This window comes from Artemia franciscana, chromosome 15 (genome assembly GCF_032884065.1).
Source record: "Artemia franciscana chromosome 15, ASM3288406v1, whole genome shotgun sequence".
Taxonomy (NCBI): domain Eukaryota; kingdom Metazoa; phylum Arthropoda; class Branchiopoda; order Anostraca; family Artemiidae; genus Artemia; species Artemia franciscana.
In genome coordinates, this window is record NC_088877.1 from 11,747,154 (window position 1) to 11,771,844 (window position 24,691).

General features: G+C 34.2%; 1 protein-coding gene across 14 annotated transcripts in view; it reads left to right on the forward strand.

The window, feature by feature from the left end:
- The window catches only part of LOC136036050 (fat-like cadherin-related tumor suppressor homolog), a 401,362-nt gene that overhangs the window by 309,734 nt on the left and 66,937 nt on the right, over positions 1-24,691 (forward strand). For 10 of the 14 annotated variants that reach the window (XR_010619615.1, XM_065717994.1, XM_065717993.1 and 7 more), the window contains 6 exons: positions 2,330-2,587; positions 4,256-4,432; positions 8,284-8,523; positions 12,428-12,814; positions 17,362-18,957; positions 21,754-22,109. Coding sequence is in view for 13 of the 14 variants with exons in the window: in XM_065717994.1 (XP_065574066.1) it covers positions 2,330-2,587; positions 4,256-4,432; positions 8,284-8,523; positions 12,428-12,814; positions 17,362-18,957; positions 21,754-22,109 (3,014 nt within the window). In the remaining variant the exon portion in view is untranslated. The remainder of the gene's footprint in view (positions 1-2,329; positions 2,588-4,255; positions 4,433-8,283; positions 8,524-12,427; positions 12,815-17,361; positions 18,958-21,753; positions 22,110-24,691) is intronic. The other 4 variants (XM_065717999.1, XM_065718000.1, XM_065718003.1 and 1 more) reach the window with 4 other exon arrangements.

Consider the following 24,691-nt stretch of genomic DNA (forward strand, 5'->3'; position numbering starts at 1 on the left):
AATTTTCAACTGCATTCCTAATTCAGCGAATAGTTTGTTTTTCCTATCATGTTTCTGTGTAATTTGATTTATGGCAGTTTCCTTTTATTATTTATCATTTTTTTTTTGTAGCATATACTCTAATCTGATTTTGTTGTAGCCATGGTAGCTAAGATAATTTTGTCAAGACATTGTATTGCTTCTTTAGGAAAGCTTGGATTCTACAGTGCTTTCTATTTTTGATTACTTAGAACTATTTCTGAACTATATTATAGGAATTCTTTGAGTGGGATGGGACATTAGCGTCAATTTACGAAAATGTGGAGGGGGTTTCAATATTTCTTTTTTTTTAATCTCAGAAGGGGCAATTTTGTTGTTATATCGATTTTTTACTATGAAAATACCAAAGAAAAAACGTTGCCAAAATCATGGGAAGGCCAGGTAAAAAAAAACAAAAACCAAAAAAACTATTGAAGCCCTCCCCTCCTCCCCCCCTCCCCGCTTCTTCAATCTACTTCCCTGGGAGAGGATAAGTTTTTGATGTGTTAATGTGGATGAAACTTGATTAAGTGCGTGTATTTCTAAGAATATGTTTAACAAATTGCGTCACATTAGTAAAAGTTCTTTTTTTTTACCATTTGGGTTATCGGGCTAATATGGATCCACGCGAAAGATCAGGTTGAATAATGGCCATGGAAAAAAATGTATTCTGCGGTTTTGTAGTTTAAATGCTATTAACTACTATGTACATTTTTAATTAAAAAGAAATGAAGATGTTAAAAAAAACGGGCAAAGTTTTTAATAAGACACTAATATTTTACATTCTCCTGTATGGGATATTATATTATTTTAAGTGATGTTACGTTTTACTTGCCTAAGGTTAGTCCTACGGACATTACATTGGTTTTAGTAATTTAGTAAATGAAGCAGTTCTTTCCTATTTTGGACTTTTATTCAACTTTTGACTTTGTCTAATATTTCTTTTAGCCTCTTATGCTTAAGATTAAGCCTTTTTATGCTTAACATTGCATCGGTTTCAACTTTTGACTTTGTCTAATATTTCTTTTAGCCTCTTATGCTCAAGTTCCTGTCCCCAACTCTAATTATAAGGTCTTTTCTAATTTACATCAATTTTAATGTAAGATGGAACCTTCTGTATGGGAAAATAGTTTAAAATTAATCTGGGGCCATATTAAAGCTATGTTTTCTTGAATGTTCAGGAAGGGCATTTTGGTGTGACCCAAACTGAAACAATTTCTTAGCCCCACTGCAGTTCAATTTACAATTAAATTGAAATAAAAATGTTGAAAAACTGGTAAAATGTTTTAATAAGACAGAAACAAGAAAAACTTTTCTGTACAAATAATAATAAAAGTCTAAATATCTTGACTTCACATACGGAAGCCTTGGTTAACGGAAAAAAAGTAGAAAAAACATAAACTGGTTTAAGCAAAGTAACACACACATAAAACAAATTAGAAAAAACAAACGCTATACGAATTAACAAAAAAAAAAAAAAAAAAAAAAAAAACAGAAAGAAAAATAAAACACAAAAAAAAAGAAAAAAACAAAAAGAAGCTCACACTCTGTAAGCTATAGTTGTTGTTCAGTCAAAATTATAATTCACACAAGCCTCCACCCCCTCCTTCTCCGAACGGAGCCTTTCGAAGAAATTTACCGTAAGTCAGAGAATTTTGGAGCTAATTTGATGAAGACATGTATTTTAACGTAATTGGTCTAACTGTAGTTTGGCTTTCACCGGCATAGCTTTGACACTATAGAGGAAGGACAGCAGGGAGACTGTGGCAACGTTGCCCTGCTCCTTATCATAAAACTACTTTAAATATATTAATATTTGTTTGCAAGAATGATTTCTAATCGTCATTTTTACAGTCAAATTTCAATGATTGCTGTCCAATCCCTATGTTTGTCAAATAGAAACAAAAATTGTATATTTTGCCAATAAATATTCTAAATTCTTATGCCAAAAGAACTTCATATTAACAATGAATTTGCGATTGACTCTAAATTAAAGCTTTGGGTAGATCTTTGTAATTGGTGCAATGTTTTTGATTATGTAGTGTCAATTGGAATTGAATTTTATTTTTTAGCGTCATGGCCAAAGGACCTTTAGAACAGTAAATAAGTCATTTTAGTGAATAATCCCCCTCCCCTAAGAAAATATTAAATCTGTGAACGTGTTTTTATGTTATAAAACGAATCATTCTACGCTGTTACATTCTAGTTTTTATAATTTGTTGTATATTTTTCATCTAGAAGAAAATTTTTTATGCTATTACAAACCTCATTCATGAATTTATATTCGTAATTCATTTGAAAATTATTTCAGTAAACGAGGACGTCGACATTGGTACAACTTTAGTAACACTAGCAGTTACAGACCAAGATTTGACAGCTTCAAGGTTGCTCTATTATATAACTAGTGGCGATTCTCGCTCTCAGTTTTCAATTAAACCAAATGGAGCATTGGCGGTCATTAAGCCTCTGGATAGAGAGGATATAAAGTCTTACAAGTTGAGAGTTGCTGCTACCGATGGGATTTTTGTTGCCTGGACTTCCGTTTCTATAGATGTCATTGATGACAACGGTAAAATACTTTAATGACATCATTTAAAAGACAATAATATTTTAAGGTTAAGTTTTGTACTTGTAGATGTCATTGATGACAATGATGAAATACTTTATTGTTATTTACTGACAGCGTATAAAGGGAAATTATATTTTAAGATTGATTTTTGTATCTGTAGATGTGACGTCAGTGATGACAATGGTAAAATACTTAATGATTTTTATTAACAGATTAAGTAAAAACGAAGAAAAGTGTTTTTTTAAAGTTTACTATGATGTAATAGTCAGGGGTGTACCAAAGTTCTATTTCAGGGGAGGGAGGCTCTAGCTAAGGAAAGGGATAAGTCTTTTATGATTGGAATGTGCATGTATATTTATCAATTTTGAGTTTTGTCATTTCCCCGTACCTGAAGGGTGACGTCATTTTCCCTAGTGATTTTTGTAAGATGTCTATTAATCTCCCTTGTAACTCCATACTATTTTATTCAGATTCTGTTCTTAAAGTTTTTTTTTTTTTCTATTTCTTAGTCAGTGTACATTTTAGGCTAGTGAATATCTTTCGTTTTTTTCTTCTGCTCATTGACACGGCTTGATCACACTGCAACCTAGTAAAGAACAATGGCCCATAGTAACCAAAAGGAACCAACACTTGAATAGTTCTGAAAATGAATTTTAGTGCGTCTACGTACTTTTTTCTTTAGAGGGTTGATATTGGATAGAGAAGCTTCCTGGCGAGTGTCCAAAATTAACTGTATCCATTTTGTATCCATAAATTCTTTCCAGTTTTTGATACAAACAGTATTCTGGTTTTGCCATATGCTTCCACTTGTATTTCTTCTTTACATTTATTTCTTACGTAAGTTGGGAAACTAACAAAAACAAAGTTTTTCGACTTGTGCTTGAAGTCTCAATCCTATCTTTTCCCAACGAATCCCAAGGGACTAGAAAATAAAGAGTGTTGTTTCTTCAGTGGAAAAGCTTTGATCTTTGTTTTCCTAGGAAAAGAGAACAGAGCAGGCTATAAGTTATTTGCAATTTTTACACCAAGAGGAGATGTTAGGTTCAATTTTTTCATCTTGCAATGAATGATTATTTATTCAATGGTCTAGCCAAGAGATGGTTCAGGTGGGTTCACACTTAGAAGGGTGTCAATTGAGGGGGGGGGGGGTGCACAGGGGTAGTTACCCGCCCCTCACTAAATTTTGAAATATACTTTTTTTCTATTTTGGTAAAAGTTAGAAAACTAGTCTCTTTGGTAAAATGTGGTATTGATACAACAATACGTGAAAGAAGACGCGAGGAATGCTCGGAGAATTCGCTAGAGACGTTGGTCTTACCTCAGGAAGTAAAATTTCTCGCGTTAAAATAATGATTATTTATTTAATAATGATTTAAAATTAATAATATTTTAAAGTTAAAATAATGATTATTTATTCAATGGTCTAGCCAAGAGATGGTTCAGGTTGAACCTTCAACAAGGTGGAAGGTTCATGTAAAAGTTAGAAAACTAAATCCCCTCCCTCCATTAGATTTTGAGCAATAACTTCTTCTGTATATTCACTTGCAACAAAGGCAAAATCTTTTCTCAGTTCCCCTCCCTTTACACTTTCGGGAGTTGGTGCCTCTCTCCATACTCCCCAAATTGAGAAATCAAATAATAATGAATACATTTTGTTTGTATTTTTAGATAATCCACCCTATTGCTCTAAATTCCGATACAAAGAGTCCGTTCCCGAGGATGCTCCATTGGGCACACTAGTATTCAAAGTTGAAACCAAGGACGTTGATGAAAATGAAGAATCAAGAGTTCGTTACTTTCTTACTGGGCGAGGAGCAGAAGATTTTTCTATTGACTCGACTAGTGGTAAGCTCCTTTCTTTCTTTTCATTTTCTTGCTTTCTCTTCTTTTCTTTCTTTTATTGCTTTTCTTTTAATCCTGTAATTTATTTTTATTTACTAAAGAAAACAATCAATGTAGTACTTATTTTTCAAGATTTATGGCACGTGATGCCAGCCAAATACTCAAACCCAACGTTAAGCTCCTTTCTTTCTTTTCATTTTCTTGCTTTCTCTTCTTTTCTTTCTTTTATTGCCTTTCTTTTAATCCTGTAATTTATTTTTGTTTACTAAAAAAAAAAACAAGGTAGTACATATTTTTCAAGATTTATGGCACGTGATGCCAGCCAAATACTCAAACCCAGCGTTAAGCTCCTTTATTTCTTTTCATTTTCTTGTTTTCTCTTCTTTTCTTTCTGTTATTGTCTTTCTTTTAATCCTGTAATTTATTTTTATTTACTTAAAAAAAAAATGTATTACTTATTTTTCAAGATTTATGGCACGTGATGCCAGCCAAATACTCAAACCCAACGTAACCCAGCGTTAAGATCCTTTATTTATTTTCATTTTCTTGCTTTCTCTTCTTTTCTTTCTTTCATTGCCTTTCTTTTAATCCTCTAATCTATTTTTATTTACTAAAACAAGAATGTGGTACTTATTTTTCAAGATTTATGGCACGTGATTCCAGCCAAATACTCAAACACAACGTAACCCAACGTTAAGCTCCTTTCTTTCTTTTCATTTTCTTGCTTTCTCTCCTTTTCTTCCTTTTATTGCCTTTCTTTTAATCCTGTATTTTATTTTTATTTACTTAAAAAAAACAAAAAACAATGTAGTACATATTTTTCAAGATTTATGGCACGTGATGGCAGCCAACTACTCAAACCTAACATTAAGCTCCTTTCTTTCTTTTCATTTTCTTGCTTTCTCTCCTTTTCTTCCTTTTATTGCCTTTCTTTTAATCCTGTAATTTATTTTTATTTACTAAAAAAACAAACAATGTAGTAAATATTTTTCAAGATTTATGGCACGTGATGCCAGTCAAATGCTCAAACCTCAATTGATAAAATTCGTTTTTGAAGTAACTTGTGTTTTCTTCCAACTTGGGGTTTATTTTAGCAATATCGTCTAAGGTTACGTAGTTAAGGCTACGCAATTTACACAGTCTAGTTAGCATTAGCAGTTATTCTACTTTGAACTTTCTATTCCTCAGTGTTTTAGCTAAAATTGTAACCGAAATTATTGATGATATTCCAAACTCTGACATAGATAGGTTTGTAATTGATTTTTGACAACACTGGTTATATGGTTATATATGGTAAAATATGGTTACATGAAAAATCACTATCAACTAGATTTGGAATACCGGAATATGAAATTTTTAGGAAGGATAACACGGCAAAACCACAGGGAAGTGGTGTGGCGTTACTTTCAAGGGAAAACTTACACATTTACGAGCGCAGTAGTTTCTCTAATAACACAATAGACGCCATACCCTGTGCTGTGCCTACTTCTAACGATGGTTCTCGCCTGTCAATTGTAGCCGTGTACCGTCAACAGCAACTTATAAGAAGCCGAGAGAGGGACTGACAGCAGATCGTGAATTTTCTGCCTACCTGGACAAGATCTGTAACAAATTTAAATCCGTAGTGATATGCGGAGACCTAAACATACCTGAAATGGATTGGAAAAATCATTCCTTCAGGATGAGAAGCCAGAACTCAAAAGATCAACTAATACACTATCTTGACTTCTCTAGCGAGTTCAACCTAGCGCAGAGTGTCATCGAGCGTCAAACGCGTCAAACCAATACTTTGGAAGTTGCATTCAACACGCCCATGGTAGACCTGCTCGTTACAAAAACAGTCGTTAACCCCGTTACAAGCGACCACGAACATGCTGTCCACTGCCAAGTCCGTACTGAAATACTTAAAATTCGTACAAAGGGTGATGGACCCGCTTTTAAATTAACTTCCATAAAACAGACTTAACAAAACTCAAAATAATACTACAGCATACCGATTGGGATAACCTTGTGTACAACCTACCAATTACCGAAGCCTGGGAAGTTTTCTATGGCATACTTCACCAAGCCGTCACTCAAACCACACAATTCAGGAAAACAAACACATTGGCAAAAGGATATTCCTTCCCAAGCACATAAGAAAGCTCGTCAGGGACTGGAAAAAGTCATATAGGGATTACAAAGCATCTGGAAGCATAAGTAGACTCGCCAAGCTTCAAAAACTCAGCTCAACAAGTAGAAAAGCTATTAAAACTACAACAAGAGTTTCGAAACGGAAGAGTTCCAGAAAATAAGAACAAAAAGCGATTTCTACAACCTGTGCAAACGCAAGCTAGGTGAGCAACAGAAACTACCAGCACTAATAGATCGAAGTGATGTGGTCCATAGCACTAGCCTAGATAAGGCGAATGCTCTTGTAAAATTCTTCGCCAGCACGTTCGCCAGCGCTATTTACCTCAACTTCAAGACTCACACCCAGGAAGCGAGCTCCACAGCATTGGCTTCACGCCAGTAAGTGTTCTAAGAGCAATGAAGGGCATGAAAGCGTCAAAAGCACTCAATCCTGATGGCATCCCGTCCTTTATCCTGAAGGAAGTGAGAGACGGGCTAGGTGAACATCTGGCAATACTTTTCCAAATATCATTCGAGCAATGGAAGTTTTCTACTTCCTGGAAGCTATCCCATGTAACACCAAAGGAAAGGGGAAACGGAGTGACCCGGAGAATTATCGCCCGATCAGTCTTACTTCACCCTTCCTGAAAATCATGGAAAGGGTCATAGTGGAAAAGTTAAACTCGCACTTCGAATTGAGCAACTTCATCTCAGATCATCAGTTTGGCTTCCATAAAAATCGTTTTACTGTTTCCCAACTAGTAGAGATACACGACTATATCCAGTCTGCCCTGAACCATGGGATTCCAATAGATATTATCCTAATCGATCTACTTAAAGCCTTCGACCGAATATCTTTACGAAAACTCATCCACTGCCTAGAAGTCTATGGAATCAAGGGACAGCTAAAAAATTGGCTCTCAGCATACTTGAATGATAGAAAAGCAGCAGTCAAGGTTGCAGACACACTATCCACATGGACAGATACAACCATTGGTGTCCCACAAGGTAGTGTTCTCGACCCAGTCTTGTTCGTCATTTACATAGACATTTGCATAAATGCCATTTCCCAAACCGACTTTGGCCTATTTGCAGACGATACGAAGCTCCTGGGAGAAGCTAGTGCATCATCACAAATCCAAAGCGACGCCCTGACAGAGAAGCTCGAAGAATGGTAACTTTCACCAATTGTTGCAAAATGATCTGTCGTCCATCTTGGCCGCCAAAATCCGAAGTAATCATACAAAATGAAAGGTATCAACCTGACAAAATCTACCTGTGAAAAGGACCTAGGTGTAATTCTGAGCTTGGACCTCAAACCAGAAAAGTATATCGGTCTGGTTGTGCGTAAATCATCAAATACTCTCTGGCTACTCACTCACTCCCTACGATACCTTGACATTCACTCAAAGATCTCAGCATACACAAACCTGATAAATTACTGTGAATTTATGAGCCCACATACAACGCTTACATTATATTTAAGCTTCCCTTTTCGAATTACTCCATTTTTTGTGAATGGGCTCACATTTAGTATTGTGTTAAACAAAACTGCGAACCCATCGATTCACTAAATTCTTCACAAATAAGTTTTGCTCAATCCCTCTATTCAATAATTTCTAAATATGACCGTATTCTATATTTGACTAAATAAGATTTCCACCATTCACTGGCTAAATAAAACCGATTTACCGAAGTAAGCGGGGAATAAATTTAAATAAAATAGTTTCTTACGATTTCAGGTGAGGTAAAAATTGCCAGGATGCTGGACCGTGAAAGTCAGTCAAAATATCGACTTGTTTCACATGTCCAAGATCTGGATAAACTTTTGTGGGAATGTACGGCTGATGTAATCATCATAGTAAGTGACGTCAATGACAACAGACCTCAGTTCAAAGTGGAGAACTTGACCGCTCTTGTACCTGAAGACCTTGAAGTCAAAAGTTTGATCACCAAAGTGCATGCATCAGATTATGACGAAGGTAGGCTGGCGCAGCTTTTTTGTATTTCATTTTTGTAAAAAATGTGGTGTACCGTCGTTTTGTGCCATATTTTCACGTGTTGTGCCATCGACAACTTAATGAAAAACTGTAGAATTGCCGTTTTATTCTGAATATATGAAACTGAATTGTTTAGTTTTTCTTTCTTTTTCATAATATTTGCCATCGAGTACTTCATGGTCTTTTTACTGACAGTAAACAGTACAAATTTATTTTTGAGCTCTTAATCCAGTTCTTCTTCTAATTATGGACACATTTTTGCATAATCGTATCATCGGAATGAAATTCTCTGCCATGCGTTGGGTTGCTACACTGTTGTGCAGCTGAGATCGAATTGCAGGTTCTGCATTACAAAGAAGAGATCAATCCACTGCGGCCACACAGGACGCATTCGGTTCTAGTAATCGAAAATCTATTCATATTAACCGGTTTCTGGAATCCGGTTTCGATTCCGGTTTCTGGAATCGAAAATCGATTCATATTAACGGCTTTGCGTCTTTTAAGGTACGAGTTCCAGTTGGAATACATTCAAATGGTCAAATTTTTTGTATTCCTAAATATGTGGTGCTAGGTATAATTAAATATACGATTTGCCGCTTGTCTTTTATCGAGGTTTTAGAATGCTGTCGAACTTTCCAAAATTGTACCTTAAGTTTATTTATTGTTGCTAAATTAAAACTAATTGATTGGAAAATATCCTGGGACGACAACCATTGAAATTTTGGAAGAGCCGCTGTTATTTCACTGAAATTAAAAAAAATTCCTTTTGGTTCTTCAGTCTCTGTAATTCACACATGTCGGGTACATTGAAACATTCTACGAAGCATAAACAATGGCTCTCACCTAAGGATTTGTAAAATTTATATATAAAGTGCGATATGCAATTGAGCAATGTTAAGAAGGTATAACTACCCTAATGTGTAAAAATGAACTGGCTGAATAAACATTTGAATGATGGGTTAGCATTTAACAGGGTCGTACATTGGTTTAACAGGGTTGTACTGGGGTTTTATTGGGGTTGTGCATGGTTGTACATTTGACGAGATTTCATGCTTTAGTTTTTTCGCTTAAAAAAAGAATATGACTCTCTACTATAAATACGAATGGTTTAGACTCGTGTTCATTACACTGTACATATACATATACATGATGTTATGTAATACTGTTACATATATATACTGTTACATGCATTACATTGTACATTTCATTATATTGTGCATATACATATCCATTACTATCTAGACATACAGTATATATACATTACACTGGTACTGGTGAACGCATCACATTACACATTTCATTATACAGTACATATACATTATATACTCTGAATTTATCTTTGCCAAAAAAAAAAAAAAAAAAAAAAAAAAAAAAAAAAAAAAAAAAAAAAAAAAAAAAAATTGACACATGTCGAGAGCATAAAAATATATACGGTATATGGAGCTGACGGCATCAAAGAAGCTAGTCAAGAAATTCATATGACATTGGCTAAGTCTTTCAGCAAATACTTGAACGCATTAATTCTTTAAGTAATGGAGTCAGTTTATGAAAATGTGGGGCAGAATCGGGGGGGGGAATGTATTTTTATAAATATAGGGTGAGTAATTTTGTATTTGTTTTTTCAATGAGACTATCAAAAAAGGCATTTTGCAATAATAGGCAAGGGAAAGTATCGAAAAAGGTGCTTTCCATTTTTGAGGGGGGGGGGGGAGGTGACGGCAAATACCCCTCCTCTTCCCCCAGTTGACGCTCCTGACTAAAGTCTTATTGTTAATTCACAGCGGATGTGTTTCATCAGAAATTCTTTAGTAATTTTTTGAAAGCTTAAATTCACATTGGTTCTCATGTCAAGAAGGAAAAGTTCCCAGGAAAACTTCATAAAAACCTTGGTGATCTTAAATCAGTGTCGCTTAAGTGATTAAGTTTATTATTGAGGGGTGAAGTCCGTTGAATTGGTATTTATTGAGGAATGTTGTAAATAGGCTATTGAAAAACTGTTTTGTATGACTTGATTTTAAATTTTTGTGAAACTTAGAAGTTTGAATTTAATTTCGAAGAAATATTTTAGGGAGAGTTATAAACTTAATAAAAGAACAAATATCTTATTTTTGAATAAATATAAAATAGTATCAATAAAATAATAACTTATTTATAAAATATAAGTAAATAAAAATAGAATAAGTAAATAATTAAATGGTTTTGATAAATAAAATAAATAAATATGTAATACAAAAAGTAAATAAGTGAATTGAATAAAGTAAAAATCGGTAATAATAAATAAATATTTTATGCAAAGAAACATCAATAAAAGGATAAATGAAAAATATTAAATATTATATTAAAAATATTATAAAAATTAATATTTTTATAATATATTAAAAATTAAATTATATGGTATTAAATTATATTAATAAAATTAAATTAAATTAATTTTAATAAATTAAATAAAATAAATTAATTATTAAATATATTAATAAAAATTATATTAAATATATTCAAATATTAAAAAAAAAATTATAGAAAAATATTAAAAATATTAAAACATTATGGGAGGATGTAGATGTTGTTTTATTATTTTCTACGGTAAAAGATCGGATTGAAAAAACAATTAACTATTTTGTCTGCATAGGAGTGTACACAAGAGGGAAAGGATCCAACTAGGGTCAAAACTTAAGGCATTTAAGGGAAAAGATGTGAATATGGCTAAAGGATTTCGATTCCCCTGACATTTTCTCATCGTTCCTCTTTAAACTACATTAAGTTTTTTATTTTTATTTAATTTGGGAATTTGAAATTTTTCCTTAAGTCTGAGGGTTGTTTTTTTTTCCGTATACCCTTTTTTAATCCCAATTTGTTCAATATTTTTAACTTTGGGTTTTAACCTTTTTAAATGTCTTATCTATTTTTATTGTTTCGAATGATCCAATAAATCTTTTTTTTTTAAATATAGACCATAAATATATTGACCAAAAATGAGTCGAGCAAAGTATGCTAAATCTACTATATAGAAATTATTGAAGGACAATTTTAAGGATTAAGCTTGGTGGCGGGGTGCAAAACACCATCCATTATTGGGGACTGGCTCGATATCACTTAATAAATGACCACCTGTAAGCGCCTCAGGTAGTTTGGGGTTGTGCTAAATGGACAAATATTCGATAAATAATAACAAATATTATAAAATAATAATCACACAATAATGTTAATAAGTAATATTTATGTATTATAATAAATAAAAACAGACAATAGTAATAAATAAATAATTTAACTGGAACTATTGTATTGTTTATTTAGTTTGGTCATCTTGTCTTGTGTGGTCTTCTTTGTTGCTGCTGAAGACAGTCTTCAAAGATAGGGTCAAAACGTTTAACATTCTTAAATTTTTTTTAGTATCTTTGGTTGAAAAATTTCTGATTTCAGCTTTATGTTCAAACTAAAGAAAATCTTTATATACATACGAGAAAGGCGTGTCAATTTACGAAAATATAGAGGGGAGAAAAACATATTTTCAAAATTAACTGAGGAAGGGGGGATATACGGGGTTAATTACTTCACCCCGTAATTAGCAGTCCTGACAGGAGAAAGACTTCTTTCTGCCCTTCAGTATTTCTGTTCTTCTAAATGTTTATATTTGTCTATATCTGCCTCTATTTCTTCCCCCCCTCTCTCTCTCTCACTCACTCACTCACTCACTCACTCACTACTCACTTACTCACTCACTCACTCACTCTCTGTCACTTTCTTTCTTTCCTCCTTGTCTCTCTCTATCTCTATCGTTCTGTCTCTCTCTCTCTCTATCGTTCTGTCTCCCTATCTCTCTTTCTCTGTTCTACTGCATTTGCTCCCTAAAATCCAATTGTATTAGCCCCAGTAAATGTTATTTTAGGTAACAACCGTCGAGTCCGATACTCTTTTCCTGCATCAACTGATGACCATTTCATGATCAACGACGTTAGTGGAATCATCACTTTAGCAAAGTCTCTTGATCGAGAGTCAAATATAATGCACAACCTCACTGTTATTGCCAAAGATCAAGGGAGTCCACAGCTAAGCTCCACCGCGTTTGTCACTGTTGTCGTACTTGACGTCAATGACAATCCACCAGAATTTGAATCAAAGACTTATTTTTCTGCTGTACCTGAAGATGCACATCTTGGGACAGAAGTTATTAAAGTTTTTGCAACCTCTTTGGATACAGGAGTCAATGCAGAAATTATTTATTCCATATTAGGAGGGAACGAACATAGGAAGTTTACTATTGATCCTAATACAGGTATTGACACGAAAATTATTTATTCCTCATTTGGAGGGAATGTGCATAGAATATAGAAATTCAGTACTCAATATTAAGAGGGAATAAACATAGAATGAACATGGAATACGGAATTTTTTCTATATTAGGAGGGGATGAGCATAGAATGTAGAAATTTTTCATTCCATATTAGGAGGGAACGAACAAAGGAAGTTTACTATTGATCCTAATACAGGTATTGACACGAAAATTATTTATTCCTCATTTGGAGGGATTTTGCATAGAATATAGAAATTCAGTACTCAATATTAAGAGGGAATAAGCATAGAATGAACATGGAATACGGAATTTTTTCTATATTAGGAGGGGATGAGCATAGAATGTAGAAATTTTTCATTCCATATTAGGAGGGAATGAACACAGAATGAGCATAAAATACGGAAATTTTTTTCCATGTTAGTAGGGAATTAACATAGGAAGTTTGCCATAGATCCTAATAAAGGAATGATTAATTAAGTAGTGTTTTTTTAAATTAAGTTAGTGTTTGTATTTAATTTTTTAGTGTTAAGAGTGAGATAGTTCGTGTTTAAAATAATTGTTTAGAGTCAATTTAGTGCTTAAGTTAGTGTTTAATTAAATTAACAATTTAATTAAGGTGTGTTTTCATAAGCCTTGAGAGTCTGAAATGAGGAAGATCGGTATGCCATTTCATGAAAGTTGTGCGGGGAAATTCTCATATGGTTAAGAATAGGGTTGATTCACACCACTTTTCCTTTAATGAATTCTATGGAACTAGATTTTTCGCTGCGACAGATTTTTCGAAGATGTTGAATTCTTCTTATTTTTTAAACAGAAAAAGAAAATTATCAAAAGAAGATAAGGATGCATAAAATTATTTGTGGATTAAAAATAGGCTTAAGCCGAACTGGCCAGCCATGACAAAACAAAGAGAGAGAAATCTCATGATGCGTAAAACAATTGGGACTATGGCCAGTAGAAGGAAAAGGGAAACAAAAACGATACGGATATTTCGCCTATACAACAAGGCGTCTTCAACGTTAAAAAACGAAGATAAAATCTAAAATAGCCTAAAATTGAGTAAAATCCGTGAAAAAATATCTATACATGTAATTGTTGCTGCTGTGATTGAGTACCACAGAAGCCAAACAGAGTCGCTTCAGTGTTCTTATTGAAGCAATTCTATGTAGCTTCTATGGTGCTCAATCACATTAGCAGCAATTATATAGAGATACAGTTTTTTTTGTCTTGGTTTTTAATTTATTTAATTCTAGTTTTACCTGCTTTAAGTAAATTTTTAGTTTTAAGTTTAGCTAATTTTAATTTTAACAGCTTTGAATTTTGTTTTAATTGTCACCCCCCCCCCCCCCCCCCTCAAAAGAAGATCCCACGTAAATGCCTCTTCGCACTGCTTTTGTTGATTAACAATAAATACTAGTTGTGTACGAAGCAGCTTTAATGGCATAAATTATCCAGACTCAATTAGATCCATCCCCATAACAACGTTGATAAGGCCGGGTAAAACATAAAAATATATTTTTTTAAGCTAGTTTTGGCCTAGTTAGCTTGTCCAAGAGATTTAATGTTAAGGATTTTCCAAAGTAGAAAAAAAAATATAATTGCTAAGGGGTCCCAGAACAAGCAAGGTCAAGTTTGTGAACCCAACGAAATGTAATCTATTACTTTGTCGCAAGTTTATCACTTTGACCGAATTAAAAAAAATTCTATTTCTTTAGGCCTAGTTAGTTTGCCCTAGAGACAAAATGTATAGGGTTTTCCAAATTAGAAAAAAAAACGTTTAACATTTTCCCACTCTTTTTTGTAACCTTAAGGGATGTAACATTAAGCAACTGAAGTAACCTTAAGTGATGGCAAAAATGCAGTTGAAAAAGTGGATCAAGTTTGAAAAACCTAGGATTTAAACAATAGATACAACCAAATAATCTAAATGATATCTTTCATTTGCAAAGCTCACAGAACTAAACCAAGGATAAAAGACGCTAAGTTTTTTATCGGATTGCTCTTGCTGATAACCTGGCTGGAGAAGGCCCAACTTGTGGTGTCCTGGCTGGAGAAGGCCCAACTTGTGGTGTCCTGGCTGGAGAAGGCCCAACTTGTGGTGTGCTGGCTGGAGAAGGCCCAACTTGTGGTGTCCTGGCTGGAGAAGGCCAACTTATGGTGCCCTGGCTGGAGAAGGCCAAACTTGTGGTGTCCTGGCTGGAGAAGGCCAACTTATGGTGTCCTGGCTGGAGAAGGCCCAACTTGTGGTGTCCTGGCTGGAGAAGGCCAACTTATGGTGCCCTGGCTGGAGAAGGCCAAACTTGTGGTGTCCTGGCTGGAGAAGGCCAACTTTTGGTGTCCTTGAAGAAGCCTTGCAGTTTAAACTAATGGCCATGTAGACTTGACATACGTAACTGTAGAATGTCGGTAACTGCAATGTTATCATAATAGGCTCATTCGTAGATCTTATAAGTTCCAATCATGTTGCCATGATAAAAACGGCCAAAGCTGGTAATTGGAGCTTTTGGACCCGTAAAGTTTAGATCTTGCTTTTGAATTGTTGATGATGATACCTTGGAATGTAAGTGAATTTATTTTAGGGGAGGGTTAAGCAGTTTAAAAGCTTCAAATAGAGAAGACAAGTAGTTCTTTGCTAAAAAGTTAAATAAAAAAAAACAACAAGTTTTTTAACTGAAAGTAAGGAGCGACATTAAAACTTAAAACGAACAGAAATTACTCCGTATAGGAAAGGGGCTGTTACCTCTTCAACGCCTCGTTCTTTACGCTAAAGTTCGACTGTTTCTTTCGGCTCTACTTTTTAAAACAGTAAAATACTTTAGCTAAAGAGTGGGGCGTTGAGGAGGTAACAGCCCCCTTCATATACGGAGTAATTTCTGTTCGTTTTAAGTTTTAATGTCGCTCCTTACTTTCAGTTAAAAAAACTTGTTTTTTTAATATTTAATTTCATAAAATAAAGAAAGTTTTTGAATTAATGCCTGTTTTGACTTGGGCTTTCTGTACATGAATAATTAAAAGGAAATTTGCAGATTAATGTGTTTTTCTGGCTAAATGGCTTTCTCATAGTTTTGATCTGACGATTTTGAGAAAAAAGGAGCGGGGGAGTAGGCCTAGTTACCCTCCAATGTTTCGGTTACTTAAAAAGGCAACTAGAAATTTTGATTTGACGAACTTTTTTATTAGTAAAAATACACGTAACTTACGAACTAACTTACGTAACGAACTTCTAAATTCGTTTGTTTTTATTACGTATATGAGGGAGTTCGCCACCTCGTCAATACCTCGCTCTTTACACTAAAGCTTAAATTTTGTCCCAATTCGTTAAGAATGACCCCTGAATAACAAAGGCCGTAGAATAAATAGTTGAAATCAATAAAATTACCTCAGCGTAAAGAGTGAATTATTAGGAGGAGGTGAACCCCATCATGTGCGTAATAATTTCTATTCGTTTCAGATTTTAATGCTGCTCCTTACTTTCAGTTGAAGAAACTTTTTCATATTTATTTTTTAATTGTTCTTTAAAAAAATGCTAAAAAAAAATCCTGCGCCCCCTTCATGGAAATTATCTTCCCACATGACAAATTCCTTCATGGAAAGTTCTCCCCGTGTAACCCCCTCCCCTCAACCCATCCCCCAACCAAGAAAATCCCCCTGAAAGCGTCTGTACACTTCCCAATAACCATTACTATGTATAAACACTGGTCATAGTTTGTAACTTGCAGCCCCTCCCACGGGGACTGTGGGGGAGTAAGTCGTCCCCAGAGACAAAGTTGTTTGGTTTTTCGACTCTGCTGAATAAATGGCTGTCTCAGAATTTTGATCCGGTGACTTTGGGGAAGAAATGAGCGCGGGAGGGGGCCTAGGTGCCCTTCAATTTTCTTGGTGACTTAAAAAGGGCACTAGAACTTTTAATTTTTGTTAGATTGAGCCCTCACATGACATTCTAGGACCACTGGGTGATACGATCACCCCTGGGGAAAAAACACAAAAAACAGACAAATAAACACGCATCCGTTATCTGTCTTGTGGCAAAAATGTAAAATTACATATTTTTGTAGATAGGAGTTTGAAACTTTTACTCTATGGTTCTCTGATACGCTGAATCTGATGTTTTGAATCTATATTTAAAATCAGCATGAAAATGCAATTATTTTGATGTAACTATTGTTATAAAAATTCCGTTTTTCAGAGTTTCGGTTACTATTGAGCCGGGTCGCTCCTTACTACAGTTCGTTACCACGAACTGTTTGATTAAGTCGTCTTTTGATATTTACCACTAGGGTCTTATGAAGACTCTCCTACTGGAGCCTATCCCTAATTGAGTCTCACCTCTGTATATCTTGAGGGAAAGTAAAGATGGTTGTGTTTGTTTAATCCATCTTTAAGTTGAAATCAAGAACATCCTTCTTCAACAAATTATTTTCGCCAATAACTTTAATTATTTCAAAGGTGTATTAACTTACTAGATGGTGCTGACCATGACACTATTCAGATGATAGCAACAAAAATAATAACATATTGTCATTTTTCAGGTTCGGTTACACTTGTCGAAGGCCTGGATTTTGAGCGAGCAAACGACTATTATTTGACAATACAAGCCATTGACCGTGGAACGCCACCACTTAGCAACCATGCAACGTTAAACATCACTATCATTGACATCAATGACAACAAGCCTATATTCAGTCATCCGTCCTACGTTGCGTCAATAAGAGAAGATGCCCCAGTGGGTGAAGCTGTTGTCAAAGTGGCTTCCAACGATCCAGACAGTGGCGATAATGGGAGAATCACTTATACAATTCAATCAGGGGATAAAATGGGACAGTTCAGTATCAACCCTGATATAGGGGTTGTGATAATTAATACCCCACTTGATCGTGAAATGGCAGAACAATATACACTTGAAGTTGAAGCCAGAGATAACGGGGTCCCATCGCTTGCAAGTTCTGTTCAAGTTGTCATTGACGTACTGGATGCAAACGATAATCCCCCACAGTTTTCACAGTCGAACTACACAACAATAGCTCAAGAAGACAAACCACTTGGTTTTGTGATATTACGCCTTCAAGTATCTGATGCTGATACTCCTGTGAATGGTGCCCCTTTTAACTTTGAAATAACCCACGGTAATGATGATAATTCATTTAGACTGGACGCAGATGGACTACTTAGGATGGCACGACCCCTAAACCACCGTATGAAAGATACTTATTTGCTCGGCGTTCGGGTTTACGACCATGGGATCCCACCGCTTCACTCTGACACCTGGGTTACGGTAAAAGTGATCGAAGAATCGCGATTCTCACCTATCATCACTCCGCTTGAGATTGCCATCAATACCTACGGGGACGAGTTTTCAGGTGGTATTATTGGGAAAGTTCATGCCACAGACCAAGATCCGTATGATTCATTAACATTTTCCATCGTTAAGGGGCCAAGTTTATGGCACTTATTTGAAATTGATAAGGATGACGGTACGCTGATAGTTAAACCAGGACTGGATGCTGGTGAGTATGCTCTTAACATCAGCGTTTCTGATGGAAAGTATTTCGGCTACTCAACCGTTTCTGTGTCTGTAACTTCAATCACTAAAAAATCTCTAGAAAACAGCGTTGTCATGACGTTACGTGATGTCACACTTGAAGATTTTATACAAATTTATAGAAAGAATTTTATAAAAACAATAAGGAACTTAATGCAAGTTCGCTCAAAGGATGTAAGTATTATCAGTATCCAAGTTAATAACCCATCAGTGCAACGTGCTGAACGTGACTCAATATATTCTTATTTAAACATGACTTACCCTGTTTGGAGAACACGTGAAAATCACAGACGTCCCAATATAGATGTCCTCTTTACAGTTCAAAAATCAGGTGCTGACTTTTATTCTCCTTCAGCGATAAGAGAGCAGTTGACGAATAATTTGAATTCATTGGAGAATGGAATGAAGGTCTACGTTGCTCAAATAGCAGAGAGTCTATGTAAAGGGAGCCATTGCTTGAATGGAAAGTGTGAAGATAGGGTGGCATTGACGGATGAATTGACATCGGTCGTGACAGAGAGACTGTCCTTCGTAACACCAAAGCACGTCTACTCACCAGTCTGTGTCTGTCAACCAGGCTATATTGGTGAGTAATGTGCAATTCTTAGTTATTTTTACTCTTCTCTCTCTCTCTCTCTCTCTCTCTCTCTCTCTCTCTCTCTCTCTCTCTCTCTCTCTCTCTCTCTCTCTCTCTCTCTCTCTCTTTCCCCTCTGCTCTTTTTATATTTCTGTCTATCTGTCTTAATACCTTAATCACCTTCTCCCTGTCTCTCCCTCATCTCTTCTTTTCTGTCTCTTCATTCGTAATTCTTCGGGAAGGGGATCTTTGGATGGCCCACTTCTCTTCTGTGTGAAGACACGGCTCCCTTTCGAATCCGTTGTTTACGAATATGTGTTCGTTTGTTGTCGAACTCTAAGGATCCCAATCCCCCTGTAGTCACTGAATCAATGTTCTCAATCTCGATTTACTTAACATTAATAACTGCTAACTGATAACAAATTTTGGTATTTTTACACGAGCAAATAAATGAAATAAACTCTTCTTCTAGGAAGATATATTTCTTCAAGTCAATTATTTTGGAGTAGGAAACTCTCTTCAAGGACAACTTTACTTTTGTTCACCAGATTAATGCTAGAAAATTCCTTGTGAAGAAGGCGAATAAAAAACTATTTTGAAACGCTAAATTAATATCCCAGTTGACATAGCAAAAAGTTTTGTCAACAATGTAAGATGAAATCTTGAGTAAATAAATTGGCAAAACTGTATTTTGAATTCGAGGAAAAATAAATCGATTCCTTTATTTGTCCTCTTATATTAAACTGTTGGCGAGAAATGGCATTGAAATCGAAAAACCTAATTTAGTTTTGTTGGAGAGAGAGGGGGGGGTAATGCTGTGAAAAGGGACTTTCCCTTTTTTTGCGGAAGGTTAAAACTAAAAAAAAGATCTTATTTTATTAAAATTAACGATCTGGCGAGCAATTTGAGAATTTATAAGCCTTGATTCGTCATCTCTAGCCCCATCTAGTCAGGCACAAAAACAAATGGTTTTATATTATTACTTTTATTATATATTAGTAAATTATTTTTAAATTATGTAATATTATTGTCTTATAATATAATATTGCAAATAATGTAAATATTACGTTCACTAATAAAGTTATGAATAAATTAAATAATATAGTATTATATTATTGTTATGTGTTATTATATTATTTTATTATATATTTCTTTGCTGGACCTCTCTTCCAAAAAAGTTCGATCCCCCCTTCCCCCAAATTGAGCTAAGGTGGTTGTCATGAAGCTTCTGGTTATTTATTGTGTATACTTCTTTAGACTATACAGCAAAATCTTTTATTACCATTTTAAAAATATCTATGGTTCTTTGGATATTTTACTGTATTTTCTGTCTCATTTTAATTTTCGTTCTTGTCCATTGTCTTAGATTTGAAGAGAAAAGCATTTACATGGATTATTTTTATTGAAATATTCAGAGTCATTGGAAAGAACGCATTATTTATGTTATTTAAGTTACACAAATTCAAACTAGAAATGGTTAAACCGGTTAACTAAAATGGTTATATGGTTAAAACCGGAAATAGTTTTCTTACGAAGATATCTAAAACGTTACATTTTGCCATGTAAGTTAAATATTTTGTCTACTGAACGGCTAGCCTCACAAAATTTCTACCCAACACTTAAAACGTTTTAGTTATGTAATTTAACATCATTGGAAAATATTTTTGAGCTTATCTGGTAAATGTACCCAAGGGTGTATGCAGGAATTTATTTTGGAGGGGGTAATGTTTGTGCGAGGATGTTCACACATTCGAAAAATAATACTAAGAATAGAAAGTATTTGGATTTTAAGAATTTAATTGAAAAATTGTATATATTATGATACTGGGAGTGGAGGCGGAGGCCCCTCTCTGAGTAGAAGCTGTATGTATTTTCTTGCTTTTTCCGACTTTTTTCAAAACGCACTTTTTGTGCAAAGAATCGTTCTTTCGCATAGATAATACAAATCAAAACAAATCCCAAGAATGTCTGTGTTATTAAAGTTTTTTTTTAGTTTATCTTCGTTTTTTTTCGTAAAACTCGATTTTTTTTTAATTCTTTCTTTTTCAATGTCATTTTTTAAGATTATTTAATCTAAAATTGATTTCTCCGGTCGTGGTTTCTCCAAAAGAGTGAAATACCTGACTAACATCAAAACTTCTACAAAATCAACTCCAAACTAAATTACCGCTGTCATTTTCGAAAAATTTGATGGGGACACGACAAGTGAAAAATAAATGGCATTTGGAATTAGTGACCTTCCTGCCTATGGATATTTAATAATTTAGAAAAAATTGAATTTTTACCCAAAGTCGACAAATTGACAAAATACCAGAAATTCGGACTTTTTTTTATAGTGAATTTGAACCAGTGATGATAATTTTCTTATTTAATCATTACCTTTCCTTAATTTACCATTTTCCAGGTAAGCAGTGTGAAGTTCTCGCAAAGGTGTTTTTTTTTAAATCTTTGTGAAAACTGGTAATTTGCATGCCAGATGACGTTAAAATGGCGTCCCTGACAAAAATCACAATTTCTACAAAATCAACTTCAAGTTCAATTATCGCTGTTATTTTTGAAAGATTTGATCGAGATGAGATAAGTGGAAAATAAAGCACGATGCGAAATTAGTGACGTGTCTAATTAAAATTGAGCATAATAATAAAGAAAAATTAACAATACAAGTAATAATAATGAAAAACAATAATAAAAAATGAAAAAAAAATAAGTTGAAAAAAAAAACGATTAACGGTGAACAAAAGTGGCAATTAATAATTATCACTTTCTTACTTAATCTTTATCCTACCTTAACTTACCTTTTTTCAGGTGAGCGGTGTGAAGTACTCGCCAATGAGTGTTTAAACAACCCTTGTGCAACACCGTTAATTTGCATGCCCATAAACACCACACCTGGTTACACTTGCAAATGCCCAGATGGATTTAGTACTACTACCTGTGGGGTAGATGCAACTGATCAATGTCTAGATGGAAGTGAGGGTAGAGATCAAGGTCCTTGCTACACCCCTCGCAGTCCTCTATCCTTCAGTGGCAAGTCTTATGCACAGTATTCCTTAGCGACATCTATTGATAAAAAGCTGATTGTTTCTTTGAGACTGAGAACGGTTCAACTTACGGGAAACATTATGTTTCTTGCTGGGAGGGTTGACTACAGTATTTTAGAGGTATGGTTTTGGCTTTATTGTTTTATATACTTAACTCTGGGCATGGTCTATAACTAAACGATAATTTAACTCCTTATCATACCATGTAGGTCATGGTAATAACCAATTTGTATAAAATGATGTTTCATACTACAGAGGTAAATACAGAATTCGCATCTAAAGTAACCAAAACTTAGGGTAAAATATTATGTATCTCACTATTAGGGTTAACTATAGTAATTTAGAGATATGTCTTTACTTTATTGTTTTATGTTCTATGGACTAGCTAGGATCTAAATATAGCTACCATGTGGCAGTACAATGTGCCATATGGCTAACGACACAACTGTTAATAGTTTATTAGGGTACTAATTAGGTTAACTAGTATTTCAATCAATAGTGTCGGTTGGGGAGGGGGTAGTAGGGTTGTATTTGCCCCCAAGATTTTTTGCCCCTCGCCTAGTTTTACAAAAATTCCTTTTTTGTGTTTTTGCGTTGAAAATCGACATTTTTTGGTGGTTTGATTGAAAAATCGAAAACAATAAATTGCCTTCCGCCCCAGATTTTGAAAATAGGAATTCCCCTTCTTCTAATTTCTGTGAATCATCGCTGCTGATTTTATTAGATATAAATTACTTGCGTAATATGCTGGGTTTATGATAATGATTGCAGTTTATCTGCTATTGATTGATATGAAGAAAATAAAGGCGATACGTACTGGAGAAAGAGTTTTTAAGCATAAAAAGAGTCTATCTGACTGAAAAAGTCTAGTAAACTTGAAAATTTCTCAAAAAGTCTAGAACTTTGGTAAATTTTCTTTCTTGGAAGATTTACAGGGCGAAATTTAAAAACTCTGTTTTTTTTTTCTCGATAGATTTGCATAAAATTAATTAAAAATTACATTCTTGGTGATCGTCGTAAGTTTGTAAAAGTGATTAAACCCTCACACCCTTGGTCTCCTTGGTGATCAACAGACTCGTACAAATTTCTCATACAATTTTTGTGTACAAGTGTTATAAGTCCTATTTTTATAGTCATTTATTATTATTTTTTTTGCTGTAGACTTTATTTCAACTGCAACATTAAAAATAAAAATATGAATAAAATGCGAAAATATGATAAAAATGATAAAAATATGATAAAAAATATGACAAAAATGATGGTAGCTGTTGCAGGCCATCCAAGAGTATCCGAAATTGCTTCTGGAATGTAAATGCATCTGCCTCGGTTCATCCAAGTTGAAATTCAAATATTTGAAATATTTAAAATATTTGCTTAAATATTTTGTAAAATAAAATTAAATATTTGTGAACTCTGCGTTCTCTATACATGACCATTTGTAAAGACTGGTAAATTTTGGCTAGCCAGAATATTGGAGGAAGGGGGGGGGGATGAAAATTTTTAGCGACTTGGTTATTTTTTTACTGATTTTTTGCCTTGATTTAGTTTAACTGAAATTGCTGTCAAATGAAAAAACTTTCGGGCCGTAGCATAATCAACTCTGTTAATTTTTTCTTGTATTTTTTATGGTAATTGTATTATTATATTTTTTTTAATTTTGATGAAATTTCTCTTTTCTCGTTTTTCTCGGAACTGCTTTCAAATCAAAACTTTTCGGCTGCAGTATAATCAACTCTATCTGTTCGTTTTTTCTTGTATTTTTTCATGCAAGGTGCATTGCTATATTTCTTTAATTTTGATGCAATTTTCTTTTAACCCCCTCCCTCCCCTTTTTTTTATCCATCGTTGTGTCCCATTGCTTTGTTTAAATTAAACCCATTTCTTTTCTTTCAATTTTTTGTAAATGGAAAAGCAGTGGGGTCAAAGAAATTATTTGATTTCTCAGAAAAGTTTCTGAGATTCACAACAAAAAAAAAATGGTATCTAAGTGCTAAATTACCATATTGTTATATACAGTTAAGAGTTAAGGGCCACCTACTTACATGCGGTAATCCTGCTCATTTGTATGTAGGAGAAGAGTGCGTAGCTGTGTTGGCCTTCAGTGATTTGGTGCTCCTGTGAGTCTTTAGAAGCCTAGTAGTAGTAATCTATTTCTTTTTTGCAATCTTGTATCCATGAAAGTTATAAATTCTTATTATTGTAACTTTGTTGACCTATTGCAACTAATTAGTTTCTTAATATTTTGTTTTTAAAAGTTGCAAAAATTAAATGTCGTAAAAGAAAAGCCCCAGACATTGAACTGTATTGGTGTAACAGACCTTCAGATATACATTAATGGGAAAAGCCAGGGAAACAAGGGAAAACACTACCCTTTCGCTATCCTTTGACAAGGAAAATTTGTCAAAGGTAGATAAAATTGGCTTTTTTTTAGGAAACGGAACTGCTTCGACATTCCTGCCACCCTCAGAGCAACTTCTGAGGGTCGTTCCGGATTTAACTATTGTTATATATAATTATTTAAAATTATTTATATATTAACATATAAATTTACAATATAATTTAATCATTTATATTATAATGTTCTGATGAAACTAGTTTTTATATCCTGGCAACTTTAAGTCTATATGTTTCATCAACACCATTAAAAATTTATCTAGAGTGCCTCCCTTTGTGTTTTAGTCACAGTATTAATTTCATAGCAA